A 26,954-nucleotide genomic window follows, 5' to 3' on the forward strand; every position below is an offset into this window, starting at 1 on the left:
CTGATCCATGAACATGGTGTCTGAAGGTTTTGTGGAGGCAGGTTTGAAAGATTGAAATATATCCTGCAGGTGAGAGTCCAGTCTGACAGGAAGTCCTCCTCCTCTTTTATTGGGGAAGTCAAACTCCCTCATGCAGCCTGCAGCTGAAGAAGCTTCCACTTCCTCCAGTTGGTCCTAAGATTGAATGAAACCGCTTTGAAATGTTTCACATCCGTCTCTGAACACTGTCACCAAGACAACAGATAGACATCACTGGTGAACCACGGAACAGACAGGTTTCACTGCAAAAGGGAAAAGGAGAAAACTTTGTACTTCAGACTTCAAATTTTAAATCATGAACAGAAGGACCTATCCTTTTTTATCACATTTTCTTCGAAAGCCCAGTGACATGATGAATTAGAGGTTTCATTTATGATAACGTTGTAGTGTGACACTCACTGATTAAAGTGATCCAAGTCCCTGTTGGAGTCAGTCAGAGCATTTCCATAGAGAGCCACTTTGCATCAGCAGCACCATGCTCCAGTGCTCTGGGAGAGTTTATAGTCCTGACAGTTGAAGACTGGATGACTGACAGCTGTCCTTCAGGACAACAGAAGACAGAGAAATCCTCCTCATCACAAACATGAGTGTGATCTGCGTCCTCATCTGGACTCTCCTCTGCTGCTGCTTCACAGGTAAAGTCCAGAGAATCCAACTCTTCTCCTCTATGAACATCCGTCCCTCTGAAATGAAGCCCACAAAACCATGAGGCTGCTTTCTCTTTCTGTCTGTGTCTCCTCAGAGTCCAGAGGCCAGGTCACGGTGACTCAGTCTGCAGCAGTCAGCTCTGCTGTGGGACAAACCGTCACCATCACATGTAGGATCAGTCAGGATGTCTACAAGTCCAACTATTTAGCCTGGTACCAACAGAAAGATGGACAACCTCCTAAACTGCTTATTTACTACACCAGCACTCTACAGTCAGGGACTCCAGATCGTTTTACAGGCAGTGGATCAAACTCTGACTTCACTCTGACCATCAGCTGTGTTCAAGCTGAAGATGCTTCAGTTTATTACTGTCAGAGTCTCCATTATATCGACAGTCAGTGGGTGTTCACACAGTGAAAAACCGCCGTACAAAAACCTCCCTCAGTCAGACTGAACAGAAACTGAACTGACTGCTGCTCACTGATACACTTCACTGAACACACACTGCAGATCTGATGAAATTCTGCCCAGAATCACAGATGTTAGTCAGTTTGTATCACAAACTCTTGTTCCCTAATTAGTAATCTGTAGTTTTCCAGATATCAATATTGATTGACGACTTTTTCAGATTCATGACTCTATCATTTCTCCAGGAGCCAGTCCGCGGCTCATTGTCCTACTCAGAGTTTGGACGTTCTTCGTGTCCCGAATTCAGAACAACAGAGGAAGTTGTTATTCAGACATCTGCATATTAAACCTGCAAATACAATGTATTCAGGGGCCAAACTTACACTTGGCTCAGACGCGGTGACGTCATCATCCAGCCCTGCCGCTGAACTACCGGACAAGGAAGAAGCGCGCTCGACATACGGCTTCAGCATATTGACATGACACAAGCGGGATCTCCGCCGTCGGTCTGGCGTGGCAACCAAATAATCCAAGTCCCCGACCTTTTCCTGAATGGAATACGGCCCGCTGTAGCGCGCTTGTGAGCTTGACCCGGGAGTAGGTAGTAAAAGCAGAACTTTGTCACTGGGTTCAAACACTCGCGCTCTCGCCTGTTTATTTAACTCTGATTTCATCCTCACCTGTGCCACTTTGAGATTTTCCTTTGCTATCTCACATGCACGGCACAACTTCAACCTGAAATTACTAACGTAATCAAGGAGATTCTGCTCAGACTTTCCGCACAGCCACTTGTCCCGTAACAACCGTAACGGTCCGTGAACAGTATGCGCAAAAACCAGCTCCGACGAACTAAACCCCAGGGTCTCCTGAACCACCTCCCGAATAGCAAACATCTGTAAACGCACCCCCTCATCCCAGTCTTTCTCAAATTCCAGACAATATGTGTGAAGCATAGTTTTCAGCGTCTGGTGAAAGCGCCCGAGTGCCCTCTGACTGTCCGGGTGATACGCGCTGCAGTGACAATGTTTTATATCGAGCTGTTTCAACACCTGCGTGAACACCCTGGACATAAAGTTTTTTTTTTTTCCTTCTTTATTTGAGTAACATGATAAAATAAAAACAAATCAGATTCACATCAACAAACAAAAATACAATGGTGGTACTCGTTAGTTAGACTTGTTAGTTAAAGTTAGACCCCTGGTCAGTCTGCACAACCCGAGTCAACCCAAACACTGAAAAAAACTTTGTTAACGCCTTCACAACAACCGGGGTGGTTATTTTACGCACGGGAAAAACTTCAGGAAACCTGGTAGCCGTGCACATCACTGTAACCAGAAATTTATTTCCTGCCTTAGAACGAGGCAGCAGACCCACACAATGAACTAGCACCCGTTCAAAAGGCTCACCGACAGCTGGAATTGGATACAGGGGAGTTGGAGGAATGGTCTGATTTGGCTTTCCAGGCACTTGACACCAGTGGCACGAACTACAATGACGCACAACATCGCGCTTCAGCCCAGGCCAAAAGAAATTACGCAGGATGCGATCATAAGTTTTCCGTATACCAAGATGACCTGCCAGCGGATTGTTATGAGCGAGCTTCAGAATCTCGGCGCGGTATGAAGCGGGCATCACAATCTGCGTAACGACACTCCACTCCTAACGGAAGAGACAATTAGCGGCGTCCATTTACGCAATAACAGACCGTCTCTCACAAAATACCCAGTGGACATCGACTCAGACTGGTCATCAGTTACTGCATCAGCAAACAAATGCGCCAAGGTTGTGTCAGCTTTCTGATCTGCAATCAGTTACTGTCTGGACAACGACAACGCACTCACATCAGGTATGTGGTCTGCACACTCCCTGCCTTTGTCAGTCAAAACAGAAATGTTATCAGACTGGCACAAGAAACTGTCACTCAGATCAATGTCTTCTTTATTTTCCTCCAGTTCACGTCTAGCAGCTGCGCGCGTAACCGCACAAGACGTAAACATCCGGAAATCTACTCCCCAGCTCATCCGGACCTGTGCGCACAACAGGGACAGGTGTAACCTCGGGAGTCACCAACACTCGACCTCCCGCTAAGTCATTCCCCATAATAACAGAGACACCACTTATTGGAAACCCGGGACGCACACCGACCACTGCGTCACCGGACCACAGCTCTGATCGAATCACAATTTTGTGCAAGGGAACGCCAATATCCTGCATATTGAAACTGCGCACAGGAACGTCAGAACCAACAGCGGAGACATCATTCAATGGCAAAACACCCTCAAAAATAAATGACTGAGAAGCTGCTGTATCACGTAGAATTTTAACTGGGATCTTCTTGCCGTTGCCAGACACGGACACAAATCCGTCCATAACGAACGGCTTGAAATCATCATAACCGCACCGTGCCTGAGGCTGAAGTTGCTGGCTAACGGTAGTCACGGTTTTAATCAGTGCCATAGGTTTAGAGTGTTTTTTCTTCAGCACCGAACAATTAGGAATTACAGGTCCTTTCTTTCTACAATAGAAACAAGTAACGTCGGTTTTACTCTTAGGGCCCTAACTTCTTAGACTCCGCCCGCTGTCAGCAGAGCGTAAAGTGCACCTTTGGTGGATAAAGTCAACGTGCCCAGAACATTGTCCGAATTTCGTGAACCGGCACAGTCACGCCTCTATCCCGCCCACCAGCGCAGGTGGCGCAAGAGGGAGGAGAGAAAGTGGGTTTAACCCAGCTGAGCGTAATTTGACCAATCAAATGAACACCTCTCCTTTTTTTCAAATGCACTGCAGCGAAGGACACTGCCACATTAACATGATGAAATACATTTTATTTCCTGGCCTCAATACTAAAGCAACAATGTATATATGACTGTGTTTTAAAATAAATAATCTCTTGAAGAGCTTGGGGAGCCAGACAAATGAAATAAAAATGCAGACACCCTGCATTTAGAGGCTACATAAAGACTTTGTAGGGAAAGGGAAAATCTGTTTTTATTTGTGTGCATCATACCTTTTAAAGATACATTTGGGAAAGCACGAAGAATTCCAGGTATAAACCTCTGTCTGCCCGCCTGTCACTCAGCGCAGCTGCACAGCGGAGCTGGGTGAGTCTACTTAGGACTGCTGGTTCTACTGTCATCCAGATCAATGTCCTCTGAAATGATTCCCTATCACACATGGCATTCCGGCCAAGGATAATCAATTATGAGAGAACGGTGGAGACATCTGCTATCTGGTCTGTCCTCCGCTCTGCTTCACACGTTGCCATCAATTCAACTGGGAAAAAGGGAGGAATTGATTACTTAATTCGGGAAAACATCCTACTAAACACGACAATCATTGATGTGAAAATTTGGACTGGATTAAAGACCAGTACACACTACAGGATCATGTTTAATTTTTACGGTCACAAATCCTGTTGTGTGCGGTGCCCTGCAAGAGGAGCCAATCAGCTCAGAGCCAGCCTGTCCACACCCTCGAAATAAACCTCCCTGATTGGCTGAACGGATAGGATGCTTCAATAGCGGCCTTTAGCTCATTTGCATTGTTGGGTCTGGTGTCTTTCAGCTTCTTCTTGACAATAGCCCACAAATTCTCAACGGGGTTCAGGTCAGGGGAATTGGCAAGCCAATCAAGGACAGTAATGCCATGGTCAGTACACCAGTTACTGGTGGTTTTGGCACTGTGGGCAGGTGCCAGATCATGCTGGAAAATGAAATCATCATCTCCATAGAGCTTTTCAGCAGAAGGAAGCATGTAGTGCTCTAAAATCTCTTGGTACACAGCTGCATTTCCTCTGGACTTGATGAGACACAGTGGACCAACACCAGCAGCTGACATGGCTCCCCAAACCATCGCTGACTGTGGGAACTTCACACTGGATTTCAAGCAACTTGGATTTTGCTCCTCTCCAGCCTTTCTCCAGACTCTGGCGCCTTGACTTCCAAATGAAATACAAAACTTGCTTTCGTCTGAAAAGAGGACTTTGGACCACTCTTCAACTGTCCAGTGCTTCTTTTCCACAGCCCAAGTCAGACGCTTTTTCCGTTGTCTTGAGTTCAGAAGTGGCTTGACCATGGGAATACGGCTATTGTAGCCCATTTCCCGGACACGTCTGTGAACAGTGGCTTTTGATACCTGGACTCCAGCTTCAGTCCACTGTCTTTGAAGCTCCCCCAAATTCTGGAAGCGGCTCTTCTTCACAATGCTGTTCAGCCTGCGGTCATCTCTCTTGGTTGTGCAGCGTTTCCTGCCACATTTCTCCCTTCCAACAGACTTTTTGTGAATGTGCTTTGAAACTGCACTCTGTGAACAGCCTGCTCTCTGAGAAATGTCTTTTTGTGTCTTACCCTCCTGATGGAGGGTGTCAATGATGGTCCTCTGGACAGCAGTCAGATCAGCAGTCTTCCCCATACTTGTGATTTAGTTTACTGAACCAAGCTGAGTGTTTTTCAAGGCTCAGGAAACACTTGCAGGTGTTTCGAGTTATTTAGACGATTCAAGTGATTAGTTAAATAGCCTACTAGTATACTTTTTCATGATATTCTAATATTTTGAGATAGGATTTTTGAGTTTTCTTAAGCTGTAAGCCAAAAACCGCAAAATTAAAATAATAAAAGGCTTGAAATATTTCAGTTGATTTGTAATGAATCCAGAATGTATGACATTTTTGTTTTTTTAATTACTTTTCAGAAAATAAAGAACTTTATCACAATATTCTAATTTTCTGAGACAGTCCTGTATATGACAGTGAAACAGAAAAGTCAGTGCTCCTAAACTCAGCAGTACAGAAAGTGAGTGGTTAATCCTCAATAACTGTATCGGTTCTGGATGAACTGTATTTCCTTCATTCACACCCAAGCCTCGAACTAACTCATTCCTCTGCATCTCCGCCAGTAACTGTGAGAGATCCAAATGTTTTAATTCATCTCCATTATTAACCATCTCGGAAGAATGGGAAAGGAAAAAAATCAAAAAATTCGAGGAGTCTGTGCCTTCAGAGCGGGTAGAGTGGACGTATAATGAAACTTTTCCTAATCACAGCTAAACATGTATTTATTCTGGTGTAAACTATCTATCCAATCTGTGGACAAAAATAATGATTTCAGATATTTAGTGATTTAAATAAGCAGCTTGTGTTTGTCACACTAGCTGCTCAAAAGTAAAAAAACAAACACAAAACAGAAAAAAAAAACATACACAAATGAATAAGCTGTCTGATGATCAAATGCGGAGGTCAAATTCTAAGACAATTATAAACTATGTTTCCCTCCTCCGTACTGTACAACTTAAAATTTCTGACAGGCTCATCACAGTCCTCACAGTCTGCTGCGTGCACGAGAAAGGGGTTGGGGTTTACGCTGACAGAGATGCCGAAATGAATGAATGACCTGAGGGAATGAGCTCTCCGCTTATTACTAATAGTGGAGATGAACGTCAATTCAGGAATGAAGGGAAACCGCTCCAGATTTGGAGGAGCAAGGAGCTGATTCTCTGATGAAGAATCTTCTTATGTGTGAGCTCCATAGTGAATCCACACACGAAGATAAGAGCAGGGAATTCTTTTGTGATCTCTGTTCTTTTGTCTTGTAGTGTGTGGTCTCTGAATCAGGAAGATTGGAAAATTCCTGCAGTGTGTACCAGGCTTAATATGAGGCATTGGAAAGGACTAAAAACACAGACATCCTCCATAATGACTAACACCAGAACAGCCAGCATTCTTACACCCCCTCCAAAGGCTGCAACGATCAGCCAGACCGTCATACATTTTGCTTTGTTTTTGCGCAGGAGCACACCAACGGGTTGTTTTTCTGTAATCTAATGTATTAGAAATTAAGATAAACAAAATATTAAGTCAAGAGGATCAGCAAACCTTTTAATGCCTCATGTCTGCTTTATTAATGCCTCAAATCAGGTTTTAAAATTTATTTAACTTTTTACAGTGTGTATTTGCACAGCGTTACCTCTCACTCACACTCTGCGCACACAGGCCAACACACACAAAATAGTTGTATTATTAACCGTCAATAATAATCAAGAACATATTAAAATTAGTAAAATAAGTCTCCCTGGCTGCGCACCAGGACGGACACCTTCCCACACGGTCCCGTCCTTCCCCTTCACATTTAATTCTGGGACTGCAGGCTCCACAGGACAAAGGTATTTGTTCAGAAAATATGTTCGTTCGAATTTTATTTTTTTGAACGAGAAATACATGGTTTGCTGTACTTTGATGGAGGATATAATGTTTTACCTGAATCTGTAATGGGCAACCTCTGGAGACGCTGGGCCAGTGCTCCTGCTGTCAACTACCACGTTCACTGTTGTGTTGAGATTTATTACATTAGTTTATTTATTTTTTTACACCATTTTATGTTATTATTTAGTTGTAAACTGACAGTAGCCTACAGTAATTCTCTATACCTGGAGGTGAGCGTGAGCGCTTCCATGCACCACTGCAGGTTCTGCGTTGGACTGTACAGCAGCTGGAGGTCGGTCGGGCATTTTTGGGGCAGCAGGATTACATTTTTTTCGCTGTTTGGCACGCAGCTGTTCTGACTCTGATTCAGAACATTCCTCCTCTTCACTCCAGTCAAGCTCGCTGATGTCCGACACGTCTCCGCCATCCGATTCCCCCTCACTGACCTCCTGTATCATTGCTAAAGCTTCTTCCACCTGATATCTCTTCATTATGCCTCTTTTTATTGTCTTTCATTTTGGGATTTGGTTGATATTTTTGGCCGTCTGTCTGATTGTGTGCTGTCAGATGCGCGCATATGAACCAAAACAAATCAATCGCAGAAAAAAAGCCCCACGAAGTGTGTATTTTTTGGCCTTTGGAGGTATAAATGCTTTCTAATATTATGTGTGTCATTGTTAGGACCTTATTTGCTTCAGAAAAACATAAAAGACACATATTTAGGAAAAGTCAAAGAATTAGAGAACAGGGGAATTATTTTTAACAGATTTATTTGAATTCTAAAAACCCAAACGGTCTGTCAGACCGTCTTGGCTGTTCTAGTGTTAAAGAAGACAACTTTGTGCTTCATCGGTGATTTTGTGTATCTTTCACGACACTGACAAGCTGAAATCCTGCCTCTGAGGTTTTCTCAGACAAAATATCATCAGATCCTCCGCTCCCCAGCCTGCTCACACTTTCTGCACGAAACTCTCACTGCGCCCAGCTGATTCTGTCGACCCCACCCCCTGGTGCGCGGCCACGCCCATCTTGGCACAAGTGCAGCGGACAGGTCAGAAACCCTCTTCTGCGCCTGTCAAAAATAGGAATACGCAGTCTCCGCCGGTGATCAACAGCCAAGTTGCGCCGTCAAAGTAGAGCCCTTATAAGCTTGAACTGTAACACTGTTTCACCTGATTCACATTTCTTTCAGCCCACTGCTCCGTTTTTGTTTGAATTGGATTTCATTTTGTTGCACTGGAGAGGAATATGAATTATAGTCCTCGACTGTCACCTGTGGATTCTTGAGTTCAGTAGTCTCTTCAATTCTTCAGTAGATGTCTTCATCACTGATGCATCATTGCTATCTTAGACTCCCAGATGAATCCCAACAAGGTGGTGTATGGACCAGACTCAAAGTGTGGGCCAGATATTCAGCGGAACCTCATCTGGGTGAGTGCTGGGTCATTTGGTGTGCTTTTGGCTGACATCTGGCAATGTGGTGACTTGGTTGTAGTCCCCTTCTGGCAATCCGGAGCCCAAGTGCCATTAGTCCATATGTGTACCAGATGAACCATGTGTCAGGTTTTGACTTGATATGGAACAGAAGTATGTTGCTATCTGAGAGATCTGTACGTAGATAACTTTTTCTAGATCACAGTTGGATAGTTTTTATTTTTGAGATGGTTTGGAGCTGGAGGGAACATTTCATCTGGTTGAATGTAAAGAGAGAAAAACAGGCTTAAGTAAAAGATGGAGGTCATGTTTCTGACTGATGGAGTACACAGTACTAGTCCTGTTCATTTCTCTAGAACACCTAAATCTCTCTCCATGTTGCTTTCTGAATGAAATCACAGTGACGACCCTCTCAGTGGAACATCATATTTTATGAAGTGAATTTAAAAGCAGCGTTTCCACTGGAGGTTCAGCTGGACACTCTCTGGTTTCCATCATGATTTCATCTTCTGCTGCAATTGCTGTTACACTGAAATGTCCGTGTGTGTGTGTGTGTGTGTGTGTGTGTGTGTGTGTGTGTGTGTGTGTGTGTGTGTGTTCTTGTATTTCTATCCTTGTCGGGGCCAAATGTCCCCACAAGGATAGCAAAACGTGGAACAACGTGCCTTGTGGGGACCTTTTTCCGGTCCTAAGTAGGAGAAACAGTGTTTTCTTGACCATGTTGTTGTTACTGAAAAAAGTAAAAGTGCAAAAACATTTCTTTAGGGTTAGGCTTTGTTGTGGTGTGGGTTAGGGTTAGGGTAAGGGTCAGGGTTAGGGGCTAGACATGAATGGGAGTCAATGGACGGTCCCCACAAGGATAGAAATACGAGACTGTGTGTGTGTGTGTGTGTGTGTGTGTGTGTGTGTGTGTGTTCAGTGAAGTGTATCAGTAAGCAGCAGTCAGTTGAGTTTCTGTTCAGTCTGACTGAGGGAGGTTTTTGTACGACGGTTTTTCACTGTGTGAACACAACTTGACTGTTTATCCAGTGAAGACTCCGACAGTAATAAACTGCAGCATCTTCAGCTTGAACTCCACTGATGGTCAGAGTGAAGTCAGAGTTTGATCCACTGCCTGTAAAACGATCTGGAGTCCCTGAATATCGAGTGTTGGTGTTGTAAATGAGTAGTTTAGGAGGTTGTCCATCCTTCTGTTGGTACCAGGAAAACTCGTACCTGCTCTTATAAAAATTAACATCCTGACTGGTCCTACATGTGATGGTGACGGTTTGTCCCACAGCAGAGCTGACTGCTGCAGACTGAAGGCCTCAGTATACTCCCCCGTCGCCGCCACGGCGTTCCTACGCCGACAACCCTACGCCGCTACTGAACATATCTTGCTCCTGCGTCAAGGGAACGCTCTCCTCTGCCAAGCCGCTGGCAGTCACAACAACAATGCGGCTTCCGTAGCTCCGGCTTTACCTAGACATAGATCTATAGAAATAGATATCTAGACACGCGTGCATTTACCGAACATATATCTGCATATATGACATATCTGGCGACACCGAGCTGTCGTGGAGGAGAGGCTGAGCGGACCGTGATGAAATATTGGTGAAACTAATGAGCTTTTGGACGATTAAAGCCGTTTTCGGAGCGGCTATACACATAGCCCCGTCTGCTAACAGTGCTAACACTGCTAACAGTATAGGGATGTGCGTCGCTCAATTTTGGATCTATATTTCTCCCGAAGCACTGTTCGGGCCAGAAAAGTTTTCCGGGTGAGTTCTACTTTATTCTATAAACAACGCGAAAGCGGACCAATCACAGACCTCGACGTTCACGTCACCACGCGTCGAAACGACGCGAAGTCACAATTTTCGGGAGGCGCACGTCAAGCCCCGACGTAGCCCGACGTAGCCCGTCGTAGTGCTACGACGTCTACGTCGTAGGAACGACGTAGCGGCGACGGGGAAGTATACTGAGGCCTTCAGTCACTGTGACCTGGCCTCTGGACTCTGAGGAGACACAGACAGAAAGAGAAAGCAGCCTCATGGTTTTGTGGGCTTCATTTCAGAGGGACGGATGTTCATAGAGGAGAGGAGTTGGATTCTCTGGACTTTACCTGTGAAGCAGCAGCAGAGGAGAGTCCAGATGAGGACGCAGATCACACTCATGTTTGTGATGAGGAGGATTTCTCTGTCTTCTGTTGTCCTGAAGGACAGCTGTCAGTCATCCAGTCTTCAACTGTCAGGACTATAAACTCTCCCAGAGCACTGGAGCATGGTGCTGCTGATGCAAAGTGGCTCTCTATGGAAATGCTCTGACTGACTCCAACAGGGACTTGGATCAGTTTAATAAACCATTTTCGATTTGCAGTCAAATAAGGAATATAGGGTCATACAGGGAATATTCATGAAAATAGTGTTCTTTTTTTTTGATAAACCTTATTTAAAAATCATTGCATGTGTTTCTCATGTTTTTGTCAAATTCCTACAGAAATATATTCCAGCAGAAACAGTTTTAAAAACAGAAAATATATTAACAAAAAAAAATTATCTCTAAATATACATTTTAAATAGAAATCGTCAGTAAAAGAATTATTATTCTGTGATGAGTGTGAATCAGGAAGTAAAACCAGTTTTGCAGAGTTTGTTTGTTTCACAGTCAGAGTGGTGTCTCTCTACAGTCAGAGGTTTTTGTACAGCGGCTCAATGAGTTTGTATCACTGTGGTACACGTTCGGTGGAGGAACCAGACTGGATGTTGGAAGTAAGTTGATTCTACTTTTAATACTGACAGCTGAATGTTTCAAATTCATACATTAAACCTTTTTTAAATGACTTGAGATGCGAAAGATGTGTTTTTCTTTATTTCACTGATGATGATCAAGTTTTAATGTCAATTGATTTCATGTAGTGGAGCTCAGATCTGTTCCACTTTGATTTTATCACCAGGAAAAATGTTTAATTTAGAAATTTACACCAGATTGAAATTGCTTCACGATTAAATTACAAATAAGAAAAGATGTTACAAAATAAATGTATTCATTCAGAGACTGAATAAATGTGTGTAACACCCTGTTTTAACTCTACCAGTCTCATGTTGAATGTGTTTTTAGACTGACCTGTGTATTTATTGACAGTTTTGGTGCACTGGTCTGTCTTTGGACTGAGTTTTAGTTGACATGTCCACTGTTTGAAATGTGTTTGTGTTGTAATGTGTGCAGGCTTTATTCTTCTGGTTTTATTTAGAGTCTCTTCATCAAAGCTGGATTTATTTTTAGTGCTATATAATGTTTCTACATTCTCTTTCTGTTACTCATTTAATATTCAGGTCAATTTACTAACATGTTTATCGACTCCTGTTTAGTATTTTGCTCTCAAATAAATTGAAGAATTAATCGTAATGTGAAGCTCATTTCGTGAAAGTTTCCTCTCATAAGTTATAAAGTGTAACTTTCTGATAACGTTCATGCAAATCTTTGCCAGTAAAGGTTGAGACATGTGCTTGTGTTCCTTCCAGTGTAGTTTGAGGTGTTTCAGGTCAAACTGTTGGATGATTCTCTGTGCTGATGTGCATGAGAGGCTTCTTAAAGGGAAGTGAAACAATGTGTGAGTGAGTGACTGCTGGAGCAGAAAAAGCTTCTGGCAGCAACTTGTTGAAGGACAAAATTATGTGTGTCCCACTGAAGCTGTCCAGGTGTGTGCTGTTTGATTGACAGCTGGCTGCTCCCTGTCCTCTCATCTGATTGGTGTCTCCTAGGTGACAGGCCCCCCACCCTGACGGTGCTGCCCCCCTCCAGAGAGGAGCTGCAGCAGGGGAAGGCCACGCTCATGTGCCTGGCCAACAAGGGCTTCCCCTCAGGCTGGAGTCTGAGCTGGAAGGTGGAGGACAGCAGCAGCAGCAGCAGCTGGGAGGAGAGCAGGAGCCCCGGGGTGCTGCAGAAGGACGGCCTCTACAGCTGGAGCAGCACCCTGAGGCTCCCTGCAGACCAGTGGAGGAAGGTGGGCTCTGTGACCTGTGAGGCCACCCAGGGCTCCCAGACTCCCCTCAGAGAGACACTGAGGAGAGACCAGTGTTCCCAGTCCTGACCGGACTCACTGGGACTCTCACACTGCTTTGACTCTCACACTCATCTCACCTCTGTCATTCACTCTCTTTCACTTTCTTCTATCATCAAACCAAACTCTCTTCATCAATATTCATCTTCTTTCATCATGATTTTCTTCCAGCTCTGACAAAATAAACACTCTTTTCATGTCAACTCTTTGGTCTTGGATGAGTTTTTTTTCCAGCAATCAAATCATCATAACACCTTGTTTGGGGCAGAAATGTCACTTGATAGATTTTGTCAGTATTCCACCTCTTGTTGCTGAATTACTTTCATATCAAACAAATAAAAAAGAAGAATAAAATGATGACCAGCAGAGACTCAGAACAGTTGTTCTGATCTATCTTGACATTTGTCACAGTGGTTGGTGATGTTTGGGTAGATTTCAGTGAACCTCCAGGACGCCAGTGGTCGGCCGCCAGGGAAACATTCCCTTCTCTACATCAATAGACGTGAAGACGAGGGGCTGACGTCCAGGAGTGAACACACAGTCAGTCAGTGAAATGGCCCTCAAACTGACTATAGATGTGATTATTCTGATGAAAAAGACAACCAACAGCAGAAATTTAAAATAGTTGTTCAGCTGTAAAAGCAGCTAAACATTAAAATAAATAGTTCAGAATTCTGAAATAAGGCTCAGTTGATCCTACCGTGATTTTGGGACTATAAGGCTCACTGGATTAATAGGCGCACAGTCAATGAATGGCTTTTATTAAAAAAAAAATTCATATGTGGGGTGCACCACATTTTAAGGTGCATAGGATGTATAGAATAGTATGAGCGAAATACATATTGGCAGTCTAGGTGGTTACATTCTCGGTTGAAATGTGTGAGCAAAGCGACATATCAGAGCGAGTTTGACTGAGGATCGCTCCTCTTCACGGATATGCAGCTCAGAGCGTGGCCACGACTGGTCTAACTCGCTCGGTCACCGGGGTTCAGCCAGCTGCGGTCTCCTGAGTGAAGTGCCCCACCGACCAGCCGCTCCGGCATCCCGGCTGGTTGGCTGCCGGGCGGGGGCCACCTGTTGTCGGAGTCGCAGCGTGCAGGCTGCCGCCCGGCGTCCAGCCACTTCCCACGTCGGCCGGCTGTGCAGCCACGTGCCGTGCCCCGCGGTTGGGAGAGTGGAGGACAATTGAGTGATTATGGTGACTGACAGGTTCGAGGTGGAGAATGTGCCTGAAGCTTCTGTTTGAACTAGCTAGCTGAGCAGCTTAGCAAGCAGGGGTTGTTTGCTCATGTGATCAGGGTGATTACCGTAATTCCCGCAAAAAAGGCGCATCGAATTATGAGGCGCTCTGTTGGATTTTGAGAAAATTACAGGCTTTTACGTGCGCCTTATATTGCGGGAAATATGGTATATTGATTTCCCAGTGCAATTTTATCGAAATCAATGAAGTCTGAAGTTCATTAGAAAGTCTGTAGAAACAACAATGTTTTAAACCTTGATTTAAAAGAATACTCCGAAGATTTTGGACCCACGCCCTATCCCTATCATTTACAAAGTGAGATAAGCTCATAAATACCTTTTTTGTGTCTGTTCGTCCAGTGCCTGGCCAACAGCTGTTAGCATCGTAGTTAGCTTAGCTCAACTAAGGCAGGTGAAGTGGAGACAGAGCCAGACTGAGAAAGTGGACAAAATCCTCCTTCCAGTAGTGCAGAGGATGGCGTATTAGCACGTGAAGTAAATCTGAATGGTTATAAAACTTTTTAAAAGACGTGTTTTCTTTTCAATCCCTTAAAATAGCGTTTTGACACACACAGATCTGCACAAGCATAGTGCGCTGCGGAAGGATATACCAGGCGCACAGCGGCTGAGTCTATGCTTCTACTGCTGTGCTCCGGTATATCCTTCCGCGGAGCACTGCACATGCGCAGGTCTGTGTGGATCAAAACGTTATTTTAAGGGATTGAAAAGAAAACACGTCTTTTAAAAAGTTTTATAACCATTCGGATTTACTTCACGTGCTAATACGCCATCCCCTAGACCACTGGAAGGAGTATTTTGTCCACTTTCTCAGTCTGGCTGTGGCTCCACTTCACCTGCCTTAGTTGAGCTAACCTAACTACGATGCTAACAGCTGGGAGCCAGGCACTGGACTAACGGACACAAAAAAGGTATTTATGAGCTTATCTCACTTGTAAATGATCGGGATAGGGCGTGGGTCCAAAATCTTCGGAGTATTCCTTTAAAAGAGCCGAGTGTGTCAGCAGTCCTTAGGCATTCAGGAAGTTTGTTCTACAGGTGAGGAGCAGAGGAACTTTCCTCAAGAAGTCAGATTTTGATGTCAATGCTTGAACTCTCAGGAAGTCAGTGCAGAGCCTGGAGCTCAGGTGTGATGTGCTTCACCCTCTTTGTGTTGTGAGGACTCTGGTTGCAGCATTCTGGATGAGCTGTAGCTGCCTGACAGAGTTTTACCTGAGACCTGTAAACACAGCATTACAATAATCCAGTCTACTGAAAATAAATGCATGAACAAGCTTTTCTGAATCTTGTTTGGTCAGAAATCCTTTAATTCTTTTCATATTATTTCAGATGATAATGAGATGATTTTATTGTCTTAATGTTCTTCCTGAATTTCATTTCTGAATCAAAAGTTAAACTCAGATTTCTGCCTTGATTTAATGTCTTCACTGACATGGAGTCAAGATAATCATTGACCTTTGACATTTCTCCTTTTTTGCTGAAAACAATGACCCTGCTTTTCTTCTGGTGAAGTTATAAAAGGTCCTGACACCTGCATGTCATGGTTCTTTTCTTGTCTCGTGTGTTTTGGTGGTAATCTGACTCTCTCTTGTTTCAGTAGTGGCGTAACTGGGATGTATTCCACATTGGTTTTCATATGTGTCAAAGGGGCCCGTATGTTTGGCACGCCGCATTGCACACAAGAATAGAGGACATAAAAAAAGCCAAAAAAGTGCAGTAAATAATAATAATAATAATAATAATAATGATATTGCGCATGTTCTATCCGCAAGGAATCAGGTCTTTTGAGTACAGGAACTACTTGTGATACAGCTTAACTGCTACTAAGTAAATAAAATGTGCATAAACAATCTTTCAGTTTGTCTCTTTTACTGAAAAAACGGTGCATGCATCATTTGACATATCACCATATCCTACTGGCTTTTTCTCACAACATGCCGAGAGAGCCTGCACTTCAGGGGCCCTTCTTCTTCTGTGGTGTCTGTGTAAAATAAGGTTGAACATGCAAACAGCACGCCTAGTGGCATGAAGTGCAAATGCAGTCATGGCCCCATTAGGTAGGTTCCCGACGTGTCAGTGTAAATTACACGGGGGATTTCAAGTTGTGTTGCTGATATCCGCCGTCTGTCGGGGCCCCCTCCAGCTCGGGGCCCTATGTGCAGCGGCGCCTCTGGCCGGAGAGAAGCAGCTGCTGCACTCATTCCGACTCGGATTTAAAGGTGCCTTAAGGAGTTTACACGTTTTATGCGAAACAGCGCCCCCTGCAGGCCTTGGGCGTAATGCAGCTTAGTGAAAAACTCGTCCCTGTGGCTTGCGTGCACGGAAGAGGGGAACTCCGTCTTCACTCGTTTAGAAGCGCTCAAGTAAGATTTAAGTTTCTTCTCCCTGGTGGAGTCTGTGTGGAGCTGTGGCAGTGCTAGAAGCCAGTCTTTTCTTACTTTCTGGAAGCTCCTGCTCAGTTGTTGCTCACTAAGCATCTGGCAGAGTAATGGCGGACAAAATGAAACCTCGCCAGCCGGAGCGCGCATTACGTCATTCCTTTCAAATTCTCCCCCAAAAAATGCTGGTGCTGGACCGGCACTGCAACTTTCAAGTGACAATTTTGCGCTGTTAGAGGTTCTTGTAATGAATATGTCAGGGCACATTGTACACATCATTAAAAATGTGTAACATATTTATGATGGAAAATAAATATTTTTAAGGTTGTAAAACTCCTTAATGCACCTTTAAACAAAGAAACAAAAATCCTCAGCAGTGGATTTCACCACAAGAGGGCCCGTGGGTTTTCATAACCCACCAACCCTGCGTAAATTACGCCTCTGTGTTTCAGGCTCCTCTGCTCATCCTCATGTCTGAATAGTCCGATAAGGTTCATTAGGCCTTTTTTTGTATTCATGTTTGGATTCATATACACAGGCCAGAGGATATTTTGCCTACCTTGACATGTTTCAGCTGCCAAGCTGCAGCCTTCCTCACTCATGTCTGAATGCTGCTCTCCGTCCTGATGTCTTTCACCTGTGTCTCAGTGTGTGAAGGGACTCCTTGTGTGTGAGGCTTCTGAGATTTTTGGACTTGGTTCCTGCACTGCAGACTCACTGAAGCTGTTGTGAACTATTTCCAGGATGAAAAACAGAAAAAAAAAGTGATGTACATTTAATGATTTCTAAATTATTATTGGGAAATGAAAACCAAATAAGTTAATCTCACTTTCGGTCAAATCTTAAAATTTCAGTGATGAAAAAATTTTGTACTCCATCAGTGTTCAGTTCATTAAAAAGACTTTCAAAAATGTTGCTTCTCGTCATGTTAATTGTGATTATTATGACCTCTTCTGCTGAAACATCTGATCTTTTTAAATATACTCATCTTGATATGAATATGTTCAGTTTATGTGGAATAACTGTATTTGTGTGTGTGTGTGTGTGTGTGTGTGTGTGTGTGTTCTTGTACATACCCAAAAGTAAGGACCAAAATTCGTTTTTCACCAACAGACTGAGGACATTTTTGCAAAGTGAGGACATTCTTGCTGTTCCTCACCTTTCAAAGGGTCTTTTTAGACCTTTTTGAGGGTTCAGACTTGGTTTTTGATTTAGGGTTACAATTGGGTTTTGGTTAGGTTTAGGGCATAGGTCGGGTTAGGCATTTATTTTTGATGGTTCGGGTTGGGGTAAGGGGCTAGGAAATGCACTATGTCAATGAGTGTCCTCACAACGATATAAGTACAAACATGTGTGCGTGTGTGTGTGTGTGTGTGTGTGTGTGTGTGTGTGTGTGTGTGTGTGTGTGTGTGTGTGTGTCTGTGTTCAGTGAAGTGTATCAGTCAGCAGCAGTCAGTTCAGTTTCTGTTCAGTCTGACTGAGGGAGGTTTTTGTACGACGGTTTTTCACTGTGTGAACACACTCTGACTATTGATACTGTGAGCACTCTGACAGTAATAAACTGCAGCATCTTCAGCTTGAACTCCTCTGATGGTCAGAGTGAAGTCAGAGTTTGATCCACTGCCTGTAAAACGACCTGGAGTCCCTGATGCTCGAGTGCTGGCTCTGTAAATGAGCTCTTCAGGAGGTTGTCCATCTTTCTGTTGGTACCAGGCTAAAAAGTCAGAGTTGTAGACATTCTGACTGGTCCGACATGTGATGGTGACGGTTTGTCCCACAGCAGAGCTGACTGCTGCAGACTGAGTCACTGTGACCTGGCCTCTGGACTCTGAGGAGACACAGACAGAAAGAGAAAGCAGCCTCATGGTTTTGTGGGCTTCATTTCAGAGGGACGGATGTTCATAGAGGAGAGGAGTTGGATTCTCTGGACTTTACCTGTGAAGCAGCAGCAGAGGAGAGTCCAGATGAGGACGCAGATCACACTCATGTTTGTGATGAGGAGGATTTCTCTGTCTTCTGTTGTCCTGAAGGACAGCTGTCAGTCATCCAGTCTTCAACTGTCAGGACTATAAACTCTCCCAGAGCACTGGAGCATGGTGCTGCTGATGCAAAGTGGCTCTCTATGGAAATGCTCTGACTGACTCCAACAGGGGAGTCTCTCCTCGTGAAAAAAACCACCACAGTCATTAATCATGCCTCAAATTATGACCATGGGGTGCGTTTTAACATCAAGCACCCCGTAGTGGCCATGTAAAAAAATGTCACAGGAATGTAATGGAATGATGAAGGTTTTTCGTGATTTATATCTCTGTCAACAGACATGCTGGCCTCACATTTTTCAAGAACTTCACTCAGCGTTTTGTTGCCAAACCCGTGCAGGTTTTTCATTTCAAGAGGCCAGGTAGGACAATCAAAGATCAAGAAGTGATCACATAATTTCAAGCTCTTGAATCAGATCTTTCAACAGATCATTCTTGTCCCGATCAGCTTGATCATGTGGCTCAGACTCCTTCCTGGACTCGCCCTCACTGTCCATCAGGAGTGTCAACTGAACAAAGTGCAGTCATGAGCTCATTTCTGCGTTCATCAACAGTCAGATTGTCTCTCTGAAACCTGAGGGAGGTGAACTGTGAAATATTCCCAATGTCAAGCATGTTGACAGGGAAACAGAGAAAACGCTCCATGCAGATTCGCTTGAGGCTACGCTCTCATTACTTGTTGTCGCTTCAATCTGAATGGCGAGAAACATTCTCCATATCTTCAACAGCGCATCCTGTCTCCACGCAGCCCTTCTGATGTTGTGAAACTTTCCAAATTTGATTAAAGGAATACCTTTCTCCTCAGATATCTGCTTTAGTTTTGCCTTGTGTTTTGCTCCCCCTTTCTGTGAGTAAAAGCTGATCAATTTAACAATTGATTGAATGAATGACTCATGAATCTGAAGTGAATTCTCATGAATCTGAGCTGAATTCTCCGCTGCCCGACACTGAAATGATGTGTACAATTTCCTGCTCCATTTTTGTTTTATCTCTGGAACATCAAAGAGCAAAACCGAAAATTCAGCTGCTTGCAGTTTTTCAATCAGTTCTGAAGGAACGGTCTGAGTGCTGCTCTCCATGATCCGGCTCCCTCCTGGTGAATGATAAGATGTCCCGACGTTCACTCCAAGCCTCTTGAGAAGGGAAAATCCTCCTCATGCGATGACATTGGACGGCCATGTTTAGCTTTGCGGAAGCCAACAGGAACACGCTGCAGAGCGCCTGATGCTGATCTTCACTCAGTTTTTCTTGGAAGCTGTCAAGCCTCCTCTGGCTGTCTGGTTCCCGCTGCGCCTATTTTCAGTGGCCTGAACCTCTTTCTGATGTTCTCTGCTTTGGCGTGTTTATCAAATGCCTAAAGTTCTTTGTTCCTTTAAAAAAGGTGCGGGACTGATCTGCCACAGTGTAATTTATCTGGAGCCAGCTTATTTCATTCAGTTTGTTTTTGGATGCTCCGTACACAAACGTGTGTTACAGTATCTGATCTGGCGCGCATTTATTTTGTTTAAGTGTGCATGCTCACCAGTGGAGCACTTCTGTGCACTCCTGGTTATTTCATGTCATTTTAAATCTATAATTTAAAATGTGACTTCATTTGGTTTTTCTGCTTTTTTCTTCTTGCAATTTGCTGTTCAAGTGCCAGGAGTACCGGGGTGCGTTGCATAGTTTGACTGTCCTTTACAAATTGTCAATTCATCAGTAAAAATGATTCCAAATGTTTTCATATGAAGAAAAGTGTTGTACTAACTGAAAAGTGAATGTTGTAAAGAGCGTTTTTACTTATGAAGTTTTATAGTTCCTGATTTTTAAATCAAAGTAACAGATTTCAAAGTTAAAATTCAGAATCATAATTCATGGTTAAATAGAAGTTGAGGAAATCATTTAATGGGTTACAAACAGTCCACTTGAGGTGAAGTGATTTAAAGTAACAATGAGTTCCTGGTCTCCACCTGTGAATCGCTGCCGTGTGTTTGGATCTCAGAACCCCTGACTTTAAACTCCTGACTTTGGAACCTTGACACTGACCAGACGTTGACCTTTACTGTGCGACCAAGAGACACTCTGACCGAAACTGGACTGAGATTTTTGACTAGTAGACTCAAAGGAACTTTGTTCAACTCTTTTTGGAACTTTATTGAGCTTGAGTGAACTTTGTCAAAGGATCCCTGTTCAACTAAGAGGAAAATTACAAGTGAATATTGAACTTCGGCACGTTGCTTCAGACAACCTGCCTTTATTGTGACTTTGTGGATGTATTTTTTCTTCTTTTTTTTTTTTCCCAGAGATGCCTTCTGTTAAGTTTCCTTTTGTTTGCTGTTTCTCTAATACAGTTTGTGTGTTCTGACTTGATCTCCTGACTCCAGATAATCACTGATTTTTCTTGTCACAACACTGATGTCCTTCAAGCCTGGAGGTTGGTCCACTGGTCCATTAGCCCTGTAAATTAGTCAAACCCATTTGCATGCCTCACACATCCTTGACTAACAAGTTTCATCTGTCTTCGCTGTTAAAGCTGTTTTGCATTCTGTCGTCGGTCCCTGAGCAATGGCCTCAGTGTAGGGATGTCGATCCCACTTTTTTTCAGACCGATACCAAGTACGAGTACGTCATCTTCAGTACTCACCGATACCGATACTCATACCGATACTTTTGATACATAACATTTGAAATAATGCAATGACAGATCATTTTGGAAAAATGACTTTTATTTCTAAAACAAAGGCAGCACAGCTACTATGTTTAAGTCCAAAATAATAGTCTGAAAAATAAAACAAACAACTCTTTAGTTTTACACTTTTTTAAATGAAATTAAGTGCAAGATAAAACAATGCCTAAATTTCAAGTTTTTTTTAATGAACTGAAGTACAAGATGCAAACAAACAACTCTAAATTATACACTTTTTTCAATGAACTTATTTTAGCGTTTTTTTTTTTAATGAACGAAAGTGCAAGATGAAACCGTTTTCTCTGAGTTTTACACTTTACATGAAGGGTGGCTCCCGGCTGACGACCCTGCAGCTGTCCAAATGGCACTGGCGGAAGTGCGTCAAGCAGCAATGCTATGCAGGTTTTACCTGTGCTCACGTCGAAATCAAGTTTTTAAATGTACTCATTTTCATGATTTTTTATGAACTAAAGTCAAAGATAGAACAACCCCTGAGTTTAAAGAGTTGCTCTAAGAGTTGCTCATGTTATTTGTACTGCTCTCTGATCGGTGCTCTTCAGTTTCTCGGTCTTCTGCAGAGTTTGCCGCCAAGTTGGCTGCAGGAATTTATTAATTTTTTTCCCAGCACAACAGCGTCAGCCTCTCGTCCACATGTTTCGCTCTGAGGTGTTTCAAGAAATTACTAGTGGTAAATGAACAAGATCGCGCGCCTCCTCTAGCATTTTTAGCATTGCAGAGTTTACATTCTGCAAAGCTTTGCTCGTTTTCGATTGCATAAAAAAATTTCAACACCGGCGACGTTTTAGTGAGACGAGCAGCCGTTCTCACGGATTCATTCCTGTCGTCTCTGCACTGGATGTGACGGACATGGAGACGTCAAGCCGCTGCAGTGTAGACCAGCGCCTGTCAGCGCCAACTCCCAGACAGTGTTGCCAACTCCCCAGTAAGAGAAGTCGCTATTTGCTGCCTTAAAAGTCACTAGAAGTCCCCAGATGACGTCATCACCTAATTTGCATAATTGCCCATTTGCATGTAATTGTAATGGACGCTGTAGGAGAGAGGAATAACGTCGTGGGAGAAGCAAAAAGTGAGCTAAAAACAGCCTAAATATGTTTAGAACTACAAATGAACTGACAAAAGTGTGACAGTGAAGAAACATCTAACATGTCCATCCCGCTCTGTGACCCAAGACGGGAGCAGCGGCGGATTTGCGCACGCTCGATTCATTTGAAGTGTGGAGGCCGAGTGGTCTCCGCTCTGCTCTGACTGCAGCAGGGAGCGCTTTGGGACGGGGGAGGGGCTCACGGCAGCACCCGCTGCTCATTGAGGACAGCAACGAGACGTCCTGTCACGTCTCCAGAGCACCAGAAAAAGTCGCTAGATTTGTCGCCAGTCGCTTTTTTGAAAAAAAGTCGCTAGAGGGGTCTGAAAACTCGCTAAATTTAGCGACAAAGTCACTAAGTTGGCAACACTGCTCCCAGAGAGGAGGGCTTCTTCCTCGTTCATGTTTAAAGGAAGCTTGCATCCCATTCGGTTGCACTACAGCCATCTGCTGGTGAGGAGGGCTTACTACGTGTGGGATTTTCTTGCCTTCAGTATCGGCGCCTGGTATCGGTAGCCTTCATGAGTACTCGATACTTTGAAATAAGGCCAGTATCGGCCTGATACAGATACCTGGCATTGGTGCTCGCACATCCCTACCTCAGTGTTTTTTCTACTGCTCGAAAGAAGGCTACTTTTGATTAAAATGAATTTGTAGCATATTGTCAACTTCACAGCGATGGAAAAGAGGTGTTGTTTGAGTGCTTTTGATGTTTCATGAAAGACTTATTGATGATGGAGTCTGAACTTAATTTGAAGTCACAAAGCAAGAAACCTTCACAAGAAAATTGTCTTGTTAAAATGAGAAAAGTATCTCGTTATAATGAGATGCAGCTCAGAAAAGCATTCCTTTGTTGTGGCAGTTCTGTGCTTGCATGCTGGTCAAAGTAAAAGACAGTGGATCAAAAATCACTTTCCATTTCATAACTGGTACCTTATTTGGTAACACTTTATTTGAAGCCCCCCTGTATAACACATTATAAGTACATTTATAAAGCATTATAATGCCATTATAATATGTGTAGCTATAGTTATAAACTTTCACAGATGATCACAATGCCAGGACTTCACCCTAACCCTAACCCTAATCCTATGCTGTACAGTGCTGTATAGTGAGTTATAAAGCATTGTGATCATGTATGAGTGTTATATATAATTATAATGTGTTATACCGGGTGCTTAAAGTAAAGTGTTACCCCTTATTTATCTTCCTGTGTAGAGGTATGGGAAAACATATTTACAAGATCATGACAAAGACGTTTAATCCTGCAAAAAAGAGCAATAACACTTGTCAACAATGTTGACTATCAGGAACACAACAATCCTCTTTTGCTGCAATGGAGAACATGAAGTCTGCTCACCTGGTGGAATGCAAAATCATTCATATAATGTATGAATAAAAAAATAACTTATTCCAGGTTAACATGAACAAAGAGTTTATTTTCAGAAACGGCTATGTTTTAAGTGAACACTACGTTAAATACAGTCTGTGTTATTTTGTGTGGGGTTAAACTGTGGAACAACCTGTATAAAGAAATTCATCAAATATCAAAAATAATTCACAAATATTTACAGGAAATGTTGGCCTCACGAAGCAAAAAGCTTTGTCAACACTGCAGCAACACGCAAGAGTCTGATGGAATTGTTTACCACCTGCCTTTTTTGCATTTCTTGAATGAAACATGTCGTATTTTAGTAATGATGGTAATATCACATTGTTATGGTGGGGTGAGGTTGGAGCTCAGCTGTGGACGAAAAGTCATGAAGGTTCTCAAAGAAGCTGTGGGAGGAAAACTTCAAAGGTTCAGAAAAAACGTGGCTTCTAAAGGATCATTCGAAAACGAAGGCTGTGTGTGTGTGTGTGTGTGTGTGTGTGTGTGTGTGTGTGTGTGTGTGTGTGTGTGTGTGTGTTCAGTGAAGTGTATCAGTGAGCAGCAGTCACTTCAGTTTCTGTTCAGTTTGACTGAGGGAGGTTTTTGTAAGACGGTTTTTCACTGTGTGAACACCCACTGACTGTTGATATTGTGCTCACTCTGACAGTAATAAACTGCAGCATCTTCAGCTTGAACTCCACTGATGGTCAGAGTGAAGTCGGAGTTTGATCCACTGCCTGTAAAACGATCTGGAGTCCCTGAATCTCGATAGTTGCTCCAGTAAATGAGCCTTTTAGGAGATTGTCCATCTTTCTGTTGGTACCAGGCTAAATTGTGCTTCGTATTGTCATAAACATAGACATTCTGACTGGTCCTACATGTGATGGTGACGGTTTGTCCCACAGCAGAGCTGACTGCTGCAGACTGAGTCACTGTGACCTGGCCTCTGGACTCTGAGGAGACACAGACAGAAAGAGAAAGCAGCCTCATGGTTTTGTGGGCTTCATTTCAGAGGGACGGATGTTCATAGAGGAGAGGAGTTGGATTCTCTGGACTTTACCTGTGAAGCAGCAGCAGAGGAGAGTCCAGATGAGGACACAGATCACACTCATGTTTGTGATGAGGAGGATTTCTCTGTCTTCTGTTGTCCTGAAGGACAGCTGTCAGTCATCCAGTCTTCAACTGTCAGGACTATAAACTCTCCCAGAGCACTGGAGCATGGTGCTGCTGATGCAAAGAGGCTCTCTATGGAAATGCTCTGACTGACTCCAACAGGGACTTGGATCACTTTAATAAACCATTTTCGATTTGCAGTCAAATAAGGAATATAGGGTCATACAGGGAATATTCAGGAAAATAGTGTTCTTTTTTTTTGATAAACCTTATTTAAAAATCATTGCATGTGTTTCTCATGTTTTTGTCAAATTCCTACAGAAATATATTCCAACAGAAACAGTTTTAAAAACAGAAAATATATTAACAAAAAAAATTATCTCTAAATATACATTTTAAATAGAAATCGTCAGTAAAAGAATTATTATTCTGTGATGAGTGTGAATCAGGAAGTAAAAGTAGTTTTGCAGAGTTTGTTTGTTTCACAGTCAGAGAGTGGTGTCTCTCTACAGTCAGAGGTTTTTGTACAGCGGCTCAATGAGTTTGTATCACTGTGGTACACGTTCGGTGGAGGAACCAGACTGGATGTTGGAAGTAAGTTGATTCTACTTTTAATACTGACAGCTGAATGTCTCAAATTCATACATTAAACCTTTTTTAAATGACTTGAGATGCGAAAGATGTGTTTTTCTTTATTTCACTGATGATGATCAAGTTTTAATATCAATTGATTTCATGTAGTGGAGCTCAGATCTGTTCCACTTTGATTTTATCACCAGGAAAAATGTTTAATTTAGAAATTTACACCAGATTGAAATTGCTTCACGATTAAATTACAAATAAGAAAAGATGTTACAATATAAATGTATTCATTCAGAGACTGATGGCTGTGTAACACACTGTTTTAACTCTACCAGTCTCATGTTGAATGTGTTTTTAGGCTGACCTGTGTTTTTATTGACAGTTTTGGTGCACTGGTCTGTCTTTGGACTGAGTTTTAGTTGACATGTTCACTGTTTGAAATGTGTTTGTGTTGTAATGTGTGCAGGCTTTATTCTTCTAGTTTTATTTAGAGTCTCTTCATCAAAGCTGGATTTATTTTTAGTGCTATATAATGTTTCTACATTCTCTTCCTGTTACTCATTTAATATTCAGGTCAATTTACTAACATCTTTATCGACTCCTGTTTCATATTTTGCTCTCAATTAAATTGAAGAATTAATCGTAATGTGAAGCTCATTTCGTTAAATTTTCCTCTCATAAGTTATAAAGTGTAACTTTCTGATCACGTTGATGCAAATCTTTGCCAGTAAAGGTTGAGACATGTGCTTGTGTTCCTTCCAGTGTAGTTTGAGGTGTTGCAGGTCAAACTGTTGGATGATTCTCTCTGTGCTGATGTGCATGAGAGGCTTCTTAAAGGGAAGTGAAACAATGTGTGAGTGAGTGACTGCTGGAGCAGAAAAAGCATCTGGCAGCAACTTGTTGAAGGACAAAATGATGTGTGTCCCACTGAAGCTGTCCAGGTGTGTGCTGTTTGATTGACAGCTGGCTGCTCCCTGTCCTCTCATCTGATTGGTGTCTCCTAGGTGACAGGCCCCCCACCCTGACGGTGCTGCCCCCCTCCAGAGAGGAGCTGCAGCAGGGGAAGGCCACGCTCATGTGCCTGGCCAACAAGGGCTTCCCCTCAGGCTGGAGTCTGAGCTGGAAGGTGGAGGACAGCAGCAGCAGCAGCAGCTGGGAGGAGAGCAGGAGCCCCGGGGTGCTGCAGAAGGACGGCCTCTACAGCTGGAGCAGCACCCTGAGGCTCCCTGCAGACCAGTGGAGGAAGGTGGGCTCTGTGACCTGTGAGGCCACCCAGGGCTCCCAGACTCCCCTCAGAGAGACACTGAGGAGAGACCAGTGTTCCCAGTCCTGACCGGACTCACTGGGACTCTCACACTGCTTTGACTCTCACACTCATCTCACCTCTGTCATTCACTCTTTCACTTTCTTCTATCATCAAACCAAACTCTCTTCATCAATATTCATCTTCTTTCATATGATTTTCTTCCAGCTTTGACAAAATAAACTCTCTTTTCATGTCAACTCTTTGGTTTTGGATCAGTTTTTTCCAGCAATCAAATCATCATAACACCTTGTTTGGAGCAGAAATGTCACTTGATAGATATTCTCAGTGTTCCACCTCTTGTTGCTGAATTACTTTCATATCAAACAGAGTTCAAACACACAGGTAGTGAAAAGCCCCTCAAATTGTCTATCGA

The 26,954-nt window shown here is 43.3% G+C and overlaps 2 gene segments (V, D, J or C); both read left to right on the forward strand.

The window, feature by feature from the left end:
* Nucleotides 1-607: 607 nt before the first annotated feature.
* LOC115389291 (Ig kappa chain V-III region MOPC 63-like) lies at nt 608-12,970 on the forward strand. The segment is given in 4 exon segments: nt 608-674; nt 782-1,091; nt 11,438-11,475; nt 12,469-12,970. Coding segments are annotated over 4 exon segments (729 nt in total).
* A 12,142-nt stretch (nt 12,971-25,112) lies between these two features.
* Nucleotides 25,113-26,738, forward strand: LOC115389299 (Ig kappa-b4 chain C region-like). The segment is given in 2 exon segments: nt 25,113-25,287; nt 26,280-26,738. Coding segments are annotated over 2 exon segments (489 nt in total).
* The last annotated feature ends 216 nt before the right edge of the window (nt 26,739-26,954 follow it).

This window comes from Salarias fasciatus, chromosome 5 (assembly GCF_902148845.1).
Source record: "Salarias fasciatus chromosome 5, fSalaFa1.1, whole genome shotgun sequence".
NCBI classification, from domain to species: domain Eukaryota; kingdom Metazoa; phylum Chordata; class Actinopteri; order Blenniiformes; family Blenniidae; genus Salarias; species Salarias fasciatus.